This window comes from Toxoplasma gondii, chromosome VIIb, assembly GCF_000006565.2.
Source record: "Toxoplasma gondii ME49 chromosome VIIb, whole genome shotgun sequence".
NCBI lineage: Eukaryota > Apicomplexa > Conoidasida > Eucoccidiorida > Sarcocystidae > Toxoplasma > Toxoplasma gondii.
Genome location: NC_031475.1, coordinates 3,995,760 through 4,008,641, shown reverse-complemented (window position 1 = coordinate 4,008,641; position 12,882 = coordinate 3,995,760). Strand labels below are relative to the sequence as shown.

The 12,882-nt window shown below is 51.7% G+C and overlaps 2 protein-coding genes across 2 annotated transcripts; one reads left to right on the top strand and one right to left on the bottom strand.

The window, feature by feature from the left end:
- TGME49_257510 (CDP-alcohol phosphatidyltransferase superfamily protein) lies at window positions 1-6,227 on the top strand (the record flags this gene model as incomplete). Its single annotated transcript, XM_002364944.2, has 11 exons — window positions 1-147; window positions 834-980; window positions 1,417-1,512; window positions 1,960-2,061; window positions 2,558-2,629; window positions 2,972-3,057; window positions 3,755-3,832; window positions 4,161-4,231; window positions 4,809-4,865; window positions 5,262-5,356; window positions 5,775-6,227. 11 exons carry the CDS (start codon window positions 1-3, stop codon window positions 6,225-6,227), a joined length of 1,404 nt encoding a protein of 467 aa, XP_002364985.1.
- A 2,205-nt stretch (window positions 6,228-8,432) lies between these two features.
- On the bottom strand, window positions 8,433-11,054 carry TGME49_257520 (synaptobrevin protein). Its single transcript, XM_002364945.1, has 2 exons — window positions 10,236-11,054; window positions 8,433-9,630 (listed from the first exon to the last, which is right to left on the bottom strand). The coding sequence occupies exons 1-2, from the start codon at window positions 10,617-10,619 to the stop codon at window positions 9,214-9,216; spliced, it is 801 nt and encodes a 266-aa protein (XP_002364986.1). The 5' UTR covers window positions 10,620-11,054; the 3' UTR covers window positions 8,433-9,213.
- Window positions 11,055-12,882: the final 1,828 nt, after the last annotated feature.

The following is a 12,882-nucleotide window of genomic DNA, read 5'->3' as shown; positions in this document are numbered from 1 at the left end:
ATGATGGTCGGTGGCGTTTTCGGGTGTTTCATCACTCGACAGGGTCTGGAGGAGCTCCGGCGCTACGAGTACCGCGGGGGCGGCAGCACTCCCATTGATCGGTTGATGAATCCTTGGTGGGATTACGTCGCGGGCAAACTTCCTCTTGTAAGAAACTGCAGAACCAGACTCCGCTTCTCTCTCTTTGAGTCTCTTCTCACAGGCCCCTCTCGTCTTTTTCCCTCTTTTCTGTTCGCTTCTCCTCTGTCGCTCTCCCGCGTCTTCTCTCTTCCTCGTGATTCGCTGTTCTTCTCGGTCGAAGCTTCTTGTTTCCCTCCCTCTCTCGACTTCGTCTCTCTCTCTACTTCGTCTCTCTCTCTCTCTACTTCGTCTCTCTCTCTCTCGACTTCGTCTCTCTCTCGACTTCGTCTCTCTCTCTCGACTTCGTCTCTCTCTCGACTTCGTCTCTCTCTCGACTTCGTCTCTCTCTCTACTTCGTCTCTCTCTCGACTTCGTCTCTCTCTCTACTTCGTCTCTCTCTCGACTTCGTCTCTCTCTCTACTTCGTCTCTCTCTCGACTTCGTCTCTCTCTCGACTTCGTCTCTCTCTCTACTTCGTCTCTCTCTCTCGACGTCGTCTCTCTCTCGACTTCGTCTCTCTCTCTACTTCGTCTCTCTCTCTCGACGTCGTCTCTCTCTCGACTTCGTCTCTCTCTCGACTTCGTCTCTCTGCTCCTCTCCCTCTCTCGTGCTTCCGCGTTCGGCGCTTCCCTCCGAGGCGAGTTCCGCCTCTCATCGTTTTCTGGGCAGACGCTGAACTGAGGAGCTTCCCTGCGTGCGTCGTTCCTCCTGCAGTGGCTCAGTCCGAACCTCCTGACCGTCTTCGGCTTCGGCTGCACTCTCTTGTGCATGCTGCTGGTCATGAGCTGGATGCCCCACTTGAGAGAGGCCGCGCCCCGCTGGGTGTACTTCGCCATGTGCCTCCTTCTCTTCGTCTACCAAGTAGGTCGTCTCCAGGGACTTGCTGCCCGTCGCGCGCGCCGTCCCTCTTCAGTGTCGAGAGCCAAACTTCTCTTCTCTCGTTCCGCGCCGGGGGCGAACGTCTCTCTCTCCAGGTCCTCGCTCGTACACACAGGACCGCCTCCCAATCTGCATGCATGCAGAGCGAGGCATACGAGAAAAAGAAAACAGACGCGAGGGGCTCTAACGCGTCTCCACAGGTGATGTGCATGGACGCAGATGCATGCAACCATATACATACATATATACATATACACATATATACATATTCACATATATACATATGCATATATATATATATATATTTGTACATGCATATGTATATATTCGTGCGTGAGTGCGAGAGTCTCTTTGTGAGTTGTGTGAGAAGTGGGACTGGAGAGAAGGGCAGAGTTGAGTCTGTGACTTTTTTCTACAGACTCTGGACGCTGTTGACGGGAAGCAAGCGCGAAGAACAAATTCGTCGACGCCTCTGGGGCAACTGTTTGACCACGGCTGCGACTCGTTCAGCACAGTAAGCAGCTCTCGAGTCACACTTGGGGGAAAAAGAACTTCATCTCGCCGCCTGGGTCTCGAAGCGCATGCGCAGAAGAGGCCGGACTGGCATTTGGGCCGGGAGCGTCTGTGCTTCACCTTGAGGGGTCTTCAACTTTCTGCCGTTTCGCTCCGAAGAAGAGGGGATGTCGTGGAGAACGAACTTTCCTAGACAGCGCTTCCGTTCAGACCTACGTTTCTCTTCGCAAGCTCACCCAGGAGTATCCCTTGGTTCCGGTGGAAGACGCGCGAAAGCTTTTCGAGGAAGGCGTCGACCTTTCAAGCACAGTGAGCTTCACTGCGTGTGGGCGAAGTAGAGAGCGGGGGACCTCCCGAACCTCCGAGGTCCGTTTGCCCTCAACTGGGCTCTCCTCTCCCCTCACAGGAGTCCAGGCGTTCGTTTCTGAGAGGTCTCGGGACTTTGCAGGTATTCGCTGTCTTCATCAACGCCGCGACCGCGCGCATGGGCGTCTGCATGTTTTCCTACGTCCTCTTGGCCATTCTGCAAATGCAAATGTTCATCTATTCGGTGAGTTCACATCGGGGCAACAGAAACGCATCGAAGCCAAAAGCGCCGTCTCCAGAGCCGACGCCAGTGCCGAACCGCTTTCCATCTCGCAGATCTCTGTCCTCTCGCCGAGACACAGCAACTTTTGTGATCACTGGCGTGTGGTAAAGCGTTAACCCATTCATCTGGATTTCTACGCAAGCATCCCTACATACATGCCTGTGTGTCAGCGCATGTATAAATATATATATATATATAAATGTTATATATATATGCATATATGTTGTATATATATACATCTATGTATATATATGTATATATATGTATATATATGTATATATATGTATATGTATGTATTTATACATGTATACATGTGTGTGTACGCAGATATTTGTGCAGGTATGAACCTGTGTGTAGAAGAGTGGGCGTTGATGTTTTTGGAAGTTGTGGAGGGAAGCCTTGTCTGTTTTTTGTGCATTCCTCGCATTCGATTTCTTTGATTCTTGGATTTCTGCAGTGGTGGGAGATCCACTTCCACGTTTATCGCTGTCACACAGGCGTCACCGGCGTCACGGAGGGCCAGCTTGTCGTAAGTTCACGACGGAAGAAGCAATTGTAGTCGGAGTTCCGACAGTTGTCCCTGTGTATCTGTCGAAACTCTCGATTGTGTCGAATCCCTACGTCATACTCGAATGCGCAGACGCACAGAGGTATATGCTGCGTAACACTGTGTAATCTCTTCTACCTGCATATATCTGTTTTCTTGAGTTGTATGTGACCAGGAAGTGCATACGCTTCTCTATATGCATGTCTCCATACATGCAGTTCATCCCGTGCATGAGCCTAGATCGCCATGAGAGGAGCGCTGTGGCCTGTTCCTCAATGTTGTATTTGTGTGTTTTTCTGTTTTTCTGTAAATGCATGCTTCCAGACGATGGGTGTGAATCTGCTCGGAGCTATTTTCGGTCCTGACATTTTTCTCCTCACCTTCGGCCAGTGCCTCGCCCTCACTTATAGGTAAGTCAAGGCTCTTCTTGACCGACGCACATCTGCACATATCTTCGTATGTTTGTTTACACATACACTTCTTTATTTATTTACGTATTTACACATACCTACATCCCGTATATAGATATACATATATACATGCATTTATGTATTTATATGTTTATGCACATACAGTTGTCTATGTGCATTTCTAAATGTGAATCCATGTTGATCCCTGTATTTATGTAAATGGATTTACAGAAGCCTTCTGTGCGCACACCTGCAAGCAGTTTTCCAGCTGTCGATGCGTTTCCTTGTTCACATGTCCGCATGATGTGTACGTCTTTCTCTGTATTGTCTCCACATGTAACCGCGGAAGTCTGCAACGCACGCGTCTACTGTCTGTACACGAGATTGGAAACGGAAAAGTTCGTCGTATGCTTCTGCAGAGTTATTTGCGTAGAGACAGGCAACTAGAGACATGGACAAAGATACGCAGGCACACACAGCCATCTTCAACCATGTGTGCAAATATTTATGTAGATACGCATTTCTGCAGGTAGACAAGGAGTTCCTTCCCTACGTCTGTTGATACGTTTTTTTGTGTTTTCGCTTGAAAACTGAGAGGTTCCTCGAGCGTCCGCTGTCGGTGAAGGTCTCCCGCCGAGGTTGTGTCTCTTCATCTCACGAAGCGTTTGTCGATGTATGTGTGGATCCTCGGATGCAGCTCAGCCGCTGCTTTCTTCCCCGACTGTCTGTTGAACACTCCGATGCAGTACATCATATCCTTCCCCTTCTACCTTCTGTAAGCTCAAAGGAAGACGCTTTGTTTGTTCACACTCTCACTTCACGAGATGAAGAGAAAGAGACTTCAGTTCCGTCCTTTATCGTACACGACGAAAAGAGAGACACTGCAGTCGCGTCGATTCTCTGTCTGTCTCGGGAGAAGAAGGTAGCACACGGAACTCCAGATGCCTGCAGGCCGTTGTTTCATTTGGACGGCCTCACACATCACCCCGCAACAGTGCGGCCGCATGCAGACTGTCGGTCCAGGTGCTTTACCGCTGCCGATTTGGAGGTTCCTGTCTCTGCAACTCTGTTTCGAGAGATGCTGTTGTGTGACTGTCCCTTAGTTTAACCTACATGCTGGTGTCCGACATCTTCAATGGGTGCCGACTCGTCAACGACAAAGCGCTTGCCATTCGTGAGTTTCGTCTGGTCCACGACTGCCTCTCCTCACCAAAGTTGAGCACAGAGGGGAGCTGGAGTTGCCCCGTCTCCTGCGTCGTCGAGTGTCTTCCCCAAAGAGAGAGACGAACGCAAGGACTTCTCAGCTCTCTCTCCCCACGGCTGCAGGTCTCTCCCAAGAAGACAGCTAGACGTAGAGAGGCGCATCTACGTCTAGCTGCATGTGCATCTACATACACACGCATCTATGTGTGTGCGTCTTCATGCATGGATCTGGAGATAGAGCTCGACGCGTTTCTCGGGCAACAACTGCATGCAGGCAGATGTGTGGCGCCTAGACAGAGAAGATCTTTGACAGGGGTCTCGACCTTTGTCTTTTAGACATATATAGAACCTATATATATATATATATATTTATATATAACATATATACATATATACATATATATATAGATATATGCATATACACATGTTGTGTTCTATATGTGGATGGGACGGTGTGGGGGCGCGGAGGGCAGAGGCAGGTGTGGGTTGTCAGTGGGGCAGTGTGAATTGCGTTTTTCGTTTTTCCGGCGTTTCCTTGAACTCTGCAGCGCAACTGATTGGCTGCTTTTCGCACGTACTCTTCCAGTTCGCTTTCTTCTGCTCGGGTGAGTCTAACAAGCGTCCATCGGACAGAATTTTCAGACAGCAAAGCTCGAGGCGGGATAGAGGAGGCGGGGTCTCTAGGGTCCACGGCGTGAGAGAGAATGGGCAGAGGACGCCAGAGAAGCTGCGCGTCTTTGTGCGGTGTGCTGAACTTGACGGCTTGAAAAACGAAGCAGAGAGGAGGGCAGGGGGAAGAAAACTGGGAAGGTGAGAGGAGGAAAAGCAAGCGGAATCTGGCTGCCGAAGGGTCGGCGCTGGAAACGAATCATCCGGACCTCGTGCCGTTCGCTCCCTTGACTTCGCTGTTCGTTGCATGCATGATCCATAGGTCTTTGGTTTCGAACCGCTGTAGAGAAGAATCCAGCAACGTCTTGGCGCTCTACGTTTTTGCTGCACAGGTCTCATGCAGACCCACCCTGCGGTGTGCTACTCCCTCATCATCATTAATTCGTCAATCGTCGTCCTGCGCATGAATATTGCAGCGACGTGCAGGGTGAGCGAGACTCGCTTTGCCTTCGAGGCGCTGCGCTCTGGATGGCCAGTTCCAGGGCGAGTGTCTTTGGTTTCTGATGAGGATTTCCATGCAGATCGGAGGGTCCGACCCCGACAGGTCTCCTCGAAGCGAGTTGCACATTCTCACCTGCGAAGTGACAATTCTTTTCACATGCCGAGCATGTATTGCACCCTCTCGTTCTCCCCGTGAGGCGCAGAGCCTGCAGAGCCATGAAGAAATGTATGCGATTTGTGTGTGAGTGTGTGTGCGTCCAGTTGCTACAGCGTCTGTCTCTAAAGCTGCGACTGGTGTTCTCTTCTTTTCCTTCTGGACGTGGGCGGTCTGTGCTCTCTCCCTTCGCGCTCTGTGTTGTCGCGAGTTCTTCTCACTTCTTTTCCTGTGTTGCGACTTTCTTCAGCTGCGCTTCTACCCCGTTCAGTGGCCGGCGCTGCCGTTCTACGCGACGAGTCTCTACTTCTACTTGGCATGTCCGAATCCGTCTTCTCCGCTTGCGGCGGTTCTCTCCTCGCCGCTCTCTGAAGCGCAACAGGCGTACCAGCAGAAGCATGTGATTCCCTGGGTGTTGACTGCCGTAAGTCTCTGGAGTGTCTTCTACCTGTACGACTTCCTGCTCAGCACCATCACAGCGATATGCAGTCACCTCGACATCACATGTTTCTGTGTGAACGCGAAGGAAGAGAAAGGGAAGGGAAGAGGCCGAGGACCCTCCGCAGGGTCGCCGAAGCTCGAGGGACTGCAAGGAGACAGTCCAGTCGCGGCGCGGGGAGGCACGAGCCCTATGCAGACGAGGCGCCGAGCACAGGCCGCTGTGAATGCTCAAGAGCTTAATGCTCTCAAAAAGAGCTCCTAAGCGAGTGCTCGGAGAAACACTACGAAGTAAAACGGTGCAGAAGGCGAATCTGTGTCGTGAAACACAGCTCGAGAGAAGTGGAAGAAGCCGCGGCTCTGCAGCAGACTACGGACGCGACAGAAGAGAGAAGCGACGAACATGCACTTGTCGGTGCACAGAGACGGCCTGCAAAAGAGATAAAAAGGAGGAAGAAGACAGAGATGAGCTGCGGACAGAGAGGTCACGTTGCGCATGTTGCCAGGCTCGAAATAAAACTGAAGGCTGCAACAGAGGAAAGAGGAGAGGAACGCGGAAGGTCAGTCACTTCCAAGAATGGTGGGTGGCGGATATGTGGAGCGTATGACGCGTTTCCGGGAGGAATTTGGAGGCAGGAGGAGAAGACGAAACAGAACGAAGAGTGGGGAAAACAGATGCCAAGTCGTAGGTGAGAGGTGTCAGGTTTAACAGGAAGGAAGAGAGGGAGAGGTACAAACCAGGCGGATGGCCTAAAGAGTAGAGAAGGGTGATAGTAGCCTCGAACCACACGACGAGTTAACATACAGCACGCTGTATGTATATGGAATTTGTCTCCAGTGGGGACTGTGAGCAGCGGTGTACGCCCGCGAACGAGCTGGGTGGTCCTCTACTCGATTTTTTTCGCTCTCTCAGACACGCCCAACCACGCATTTGTTGATTAAGGGGGGACGAATGGAGCAGCGGCAGTGAAGATTTTTTCCAGCTTTGCATGCGTCTGCTTCGGTCTTACACAGCCTTTGTGCAGAGTCGTCGCTGCCGCGTTCAGAGGGCGTGTTTGTCACTCGAGCAGTGTTTTTTTAAGGCGAAATGCAATCCTTTTTTCTGTGGCTTTTCTGGGAGTCTGAATTAACTTTTCGTGCAGTCTCGCTCGCCTCTCCTTGTTTTTCCTCCTCTGTCCAGTGCATCTTTGTTTGCCTGGCCGCGTCTGCGGAGAACGCAGCCGTCGCGACGGGGTGCGAGAAATCCGACGGGCCGAGACAGGCGCGTGCATGTGTGCGCCTACGATGCAGCGCCCGTAGGCGAAACAGGACAAGCACACGAGCATGTATGTATGTATTTATTTATTTGTGTGTATATCTATGTATCCATATGGATGTATTTGTCTACATTCGCTCAGCAAGCATATCCACATGGGGGTTCTTTAATTTGTAATCTGGGTTCTGCAACCAACTCTTCGGCAGCACTCCGTTTCTTCGACCGGGCAACGCAGCGAAACGAAGAACTGTGTTTCGGCTCTCCGCAACTTAGAGGCAATTCACCCCGCGGTGTTCACGCAAACTCAACACACCTGCTTGGAGGGGAGACGCAGACCTAGAGAATCCTGACACGCACCACACGGCTGAGAGTGACAAGACGAGCAAGGTCAACATGCATGCGTTCTGGCAGGTGCCCGGCGAGGTCGTGTACGTATTGAGCCATCTACTGATTCACGGCAGTACGCACTCTCGTGAGAGTAATACGAGCTGTTCAGGGTTCGGTTGTCCAGCTTCTGTTCCTACGTATCGTGGAGGGAGGGGGGAGGGAGGGCGACGAAGTTGAAGAGTGTTTTTCGTAGTATAAAAGCCACTGCAGCAGTTTCTTCTTCCACGCTTCTGTCCGACGCCGGGCGAGTCCTCGTTTCAAGAAAACCGCTCGGCTCGGATTTTTAGCGCTCCCTCACACCTTGGGCCTACCACATAACTGACGTATTTATACGCCACTTCTCTTGTCATACAGATTCTCCCAGCGCTTATCCCGAGAAACTGAGAGTTGGACTGCTGGCTTTATCTTTAAGCTCTTTGCTTACCGGGTCGAAGATCTCTTTGTTAGCATACCAGAGTCAAAGTGATAATTGTCGTTGTCACCCACACTTCTCAGAGACAGAGGTATGCAGTTAGGTTGTCTGTGGCGTGTGGTGCGCACTTCGTCGAAGTGTCGAAGACCACTCAGCGTGTCGACAAACGGACGGGTGTGCCTTTGTGGGCACACAGTCAACAGAGCTTTTAGTGGTCGTACTAGAGACAAAGAGGACCTTTGTAAGCACCTGACACGAAGAGGAGGCTCTTCACATCGGCCACTGTGTCGGCAGCTCTCGGAGCTACACGGTATGTGCTCTGTCGGGACATGTGCGTTTTCTGAGGGTGGCGAAAGCCAGCATACTCGGAATCTAATCAAGTGGTTTTCTCTATGTTGTACGGGGTGTAATAACTTTCAAAGTTGCAACGGAAACAGCGGTGCGCGTCTGAGCTGAAACCAGCTCGCTGGTGTTTCAGAAAAACTCGGGAAAAGAACGGTCACATGGGCCGAACGCGAAGCAGCAGGCCAACCCACGAGTAGTTCCACGACGGCGAGACGAAACCGCCTTTATATCGAAGTGTTACCTTTTCCCACAATCAATCAAAGCATGTTTCTGCTGAAAATCACAATTATCAGCCGGTATTAGAAACAGGCGCCAGATGCAGTGCAACTCTCCCTCACTGGGAAGGTCCCCTCACTTGAAACCGCGGTCTGCGTCTCCTCGACAGACACGCCAGAAGAGAATTGATGTCCAACAAGAGGCTCGGTTGAAGCAACACCCGTATCTCGACGAGTCTCTCCCGCATACATCGCCTTTGAGATCAAAATTAAAGCCTATGTTCGGCGGATATGCCGTTTCCAAACACAAACCTGAGTCGACTGGCGGCAGCATTCCCACCTTTTCTTAACGCCACAGTGTCTCTGTAGACCACTGCAGAGGGACCGGGCGACTCCCTACGTGTATCTGTACGGAGGAGCGTCGTCCAGTTGAAAGCAGCTTACATAAGCATGCATGTTCCAACAGCAGAGGCAGTGCTTGTCGCAGGGGTTTCCAAATCCTGCCTGCAAACACACCTCTCTCGTTTATCCTCCACGAGAGATACAAGTCACAGAATGCTCACAAAAGACCCGAAGTGTGCGCGAAGAAAAAGCGCGAGGAAGCCACTCTGCAAAGCGCCTCGACGAGAAAAAACTCCTACTTTTTCGAATCGGAAAGGAGGTTGACAACGACGTAAATCAAATAAGCCAATGTAGCGGCAAAGGCAATGCACAGCATCACAGTCAGTTTTATCCTCTGCCACCGCATGGACTGGTTCACGTCTCCAGCGGTGCGTTTGAAAGTTTTCGCGCTCTCCGCCAGCTGTCCGGTTTTCGTTTCGAGACTCTCCAAGTTCGCGTGGTTCTGAAGAACGATTTGCACGTTCTTCTCCATCTCAATCTTCACGTCCTCAACTTTCTTCAGAACCTCCGTCGTCTTGTCGACACTCGCGGGCTGGTCAAACCTCGAAATGAGGCCCTTCACAGCCTGACGCAGCCGGGTCTCCAGTAATCCTGGCTTCGTCCCGCATGCTGGTTGATCTTTGACTGCCTCAGATACCAGCTGATGGACTTCCTGAGCGGAAAAAGCAATGTGAAAGACACAGAAACGCCCTTTCGTGTAGTCCAGACACGGACATGAGGACACCAGCGTTCACTTGGCATCGAGGCACAGCTCGTCTACCAGGCAAGGTGTACGTCGTTTGTAGAAAAGGTCTATTAGTATCACCAAGAAGATCTGCCACGGAAAAGGAGCAGTGTTACACAGACAAAAGGATCGAAAACTGCGAACGCGACAGTGGGTGGGAGACCCTGTGCGTGCAACAAACTACCACCAGGCATTGAAGCGTGCCACGACAACAAGCAAGGTGCAGTTGTTGCATGCAACCCTTACTTTTCCTTCCCCACGCGCCACCAAAACAACTCTAGAAACGAAGCACGGCGGCGTTGATGGCAAACAACAGACAGAAAAAAAGACAACAACCCAACAGCGAGACGCCACGACCCGCAAGCACGCGCCGCCCACTGCTCCACGGATTTGGAAAAATGACTGTGTGTTTCGGCAGTTCGTTATTCTAACATATTTTACGCCTGCACAATTATGTTTGAACGAAAGTGAGTGTTGGCTCCACCTTCAGCGAGCTCACGACGCAGCCTCACAACGGCCCCCTTCGCACTTACTGTGAGAAAAGTGAAAGCTACCCGCTCTGGATACTGCTTGTCGTGGGTGTAAAGTCCAAATAGAAAAGATCCCGTTGGGTCGGAAGCAAGAAACATGATTCCTCCATCATCTACAGGGAACTTTCTGCGCAGCCCAGGCATAGCGTCGGGGGCGGTTTTCAGAACTTGAGGGAAAAGCGGGGCGAGCGCATTCTTCTCCTTCGACGTCAGCCGGTTGTAGAATGTATCAAGGACCGTCTTTGACTTGAGATTTCCCACGGCAACAAACCCAATATTCCAGGGCAGATTCGTTTTTCCGGAAGCCGAAACGGCGGAGCCCGCCACGCTCACGGTACCCGCGACACCCGGCGTGGCGGGCAGCGCTGTGCTCGTTGACCCCTTCATCACCGAACCTTCCACAGACACTTGTCGCACTGGAGCTTTTAGGAGCGTTTTCGACAAAACAAGCAAGAGTCAAATAATGTGTTTCGCTTGCATGTGCGAAGCTCCTGGCATGGAAAATAGAACCGTACGCGCTGGACGATGGGCGTTTGAGGTGACGGCTCCAGACGATCCCCTCCAAAGCAACTTAAATCGATACGGACAACGTGTGTAGTCCCGTTTCGGTAAACACATTGCAGTCATCTTCCATCTCAAAAATCCCTCGTGGCCGGAAAAGAGTGAAAAGCTGACAAAGCAACGGTCATGGGAAGGCGCGAGCCAGCGTTCGAGGTCTCCGTGCCTGGTGTCACCGGGAGGTGCGCAGCCCAAAGACGTCGGCGTTTCGTTGCCGCCGAAAAAAGGCACCGCAATAAAGAAGTTGAAAAAAATTCGTTGTGTTTCGAGAAGGGTACGCGGGCGGGCCGCATACTCAGTGGTTTCATCTATTCAAGTCGGCATGTGGAACAACCGGGCAAAGCGCAAAGACGCGGCCGCCATGCCCGGCCGTCTCCTAGTCCATACCGCTAGAAGCATGTGAAACAACTTGCAAAAGTCGTTTTTGTCCGGAGAGATAACAGGAAACTCAGACCTTGGTTTCCGGCGTCTGCTTCGTCTAGCGTGTTCCTTATTCGTATAGCTGAGACGCTGGGAAAGCAGAGAGTGTATTTCCCCGTCCCTACGGGTCGGGTCGGCAACAGTCACCTCGATCAGATGCCGCAGTCTGCGGGGTTTTATCCCCAAATGACTTCACAAAGGACAGTCTTAGTCAGAGTGGCGATTGACTGCACCAAGGGGACAAACGGGGCCGACAACGCCTTTGGTTTTCTGATGCAGTCAGGAGCTTGTGACGATTGATGGCTCACCCCCTTTTTGCCTGCGCTGTAGGCGGCCGCGCCCTTAGGCCACAATCTGCGGCACGCTGGCTCGCACGAAGTTGGTGACCAGAGTTTTCCCCACCTTCAGTTTTATGAATTCATTTCGCACGGTTTCTAGTCCGAAAACTCCTTGTGTATGTCGGCTTCCTCCCTGAAGGGGGCATCAGGGAAAAGAAGCGCGCAGCCTGACCCTTCCACATAGTGGTGTTTCCACAATCAAACTAGATTTCCTGGGGAAAAAAACAACCTGCCGTCATTGGGTAGTATGGGAGTAGAACCTCCTGCACGAAGAGGTTGGTGCGGTACCACAGCCATCTGATACTCAGCTGAAGGCGTGCTGGCAATACTGTGGACGAGAGCATATGCCAGCACACGAGTTAAAAGGATTTGAAATCACTGCAGACATGCGGCAGCAATGAGTGTCTTACTTCCCAAAACATATTCAAAATGGGCTATGACACATATCTACTCACCCACCACCACACCGTCTGGTACTGACGCCTGCCTCTTTTTTCTCACCAGACTGCCGCGAGACGCGCCGCCTCTTGTTTGTACTAAAGTGCCGACGTGGAAACTGGAGTCCGAAGGTGACCGAATCAAATACCGTCACCTAAAGGGCGAATTATAGATGCAGTGGCGCTCCGGTTTTTCCAGTCGTCTAGAAGGTAAGCCACTGGACACCAGTCACAGTTGACCCCCCGAAAGAAGTGAGCACTCTGATGCGCGTTCATACTATTTCTCTTGTTCTACCGAAGCTGCACGTAGCTCCTATCAGTCCGAGCATTTCGGTAGCTGTTCTGCCTCGAGTTCATCCGTGGCCCCATGCATAGAGGAAACGCCGTTTACGTGGAAAGCTACCCGCCTACCCACTTGCTCACAGATTCACCCACCGCGTGGCCTCTCGCGCCGAAAACGACCTTCGTTCACTAGGAACGTCGAAGGCTGGCGTCGCTTCCCACTCCCCCCCCTTTCGTTTTGCTCGTTTCATTGATGGTATTCAACACTTATCTTGCTTCGTGCCACATTTCTGTAGAGGCAGATAACGTTTACGGCTTGTACCAGACAGGAGACAAAAGCTACACAGAAGACACCCCTCTGGAGGGAACTCGGTACACAAGTCCGAAACCATGCGTGGCACCAGCCGCGAAAACGGTCCAGCTGCAGACGCATCTCGAGCCTCGGCACTCACTAGGAAATCGGCGACGAACCCGATATACGTACAACTGCTGCTGCCCTGTTCGACAGCACGCAGCGCCCAGGGCGCCTATCATTCTGCTTCTTTAGGATTGACGAGTGTTAACCATAAAGTGGTGCCCTCTAGTGTTGGGTCGATCGAGATGCAAAGGAATGGT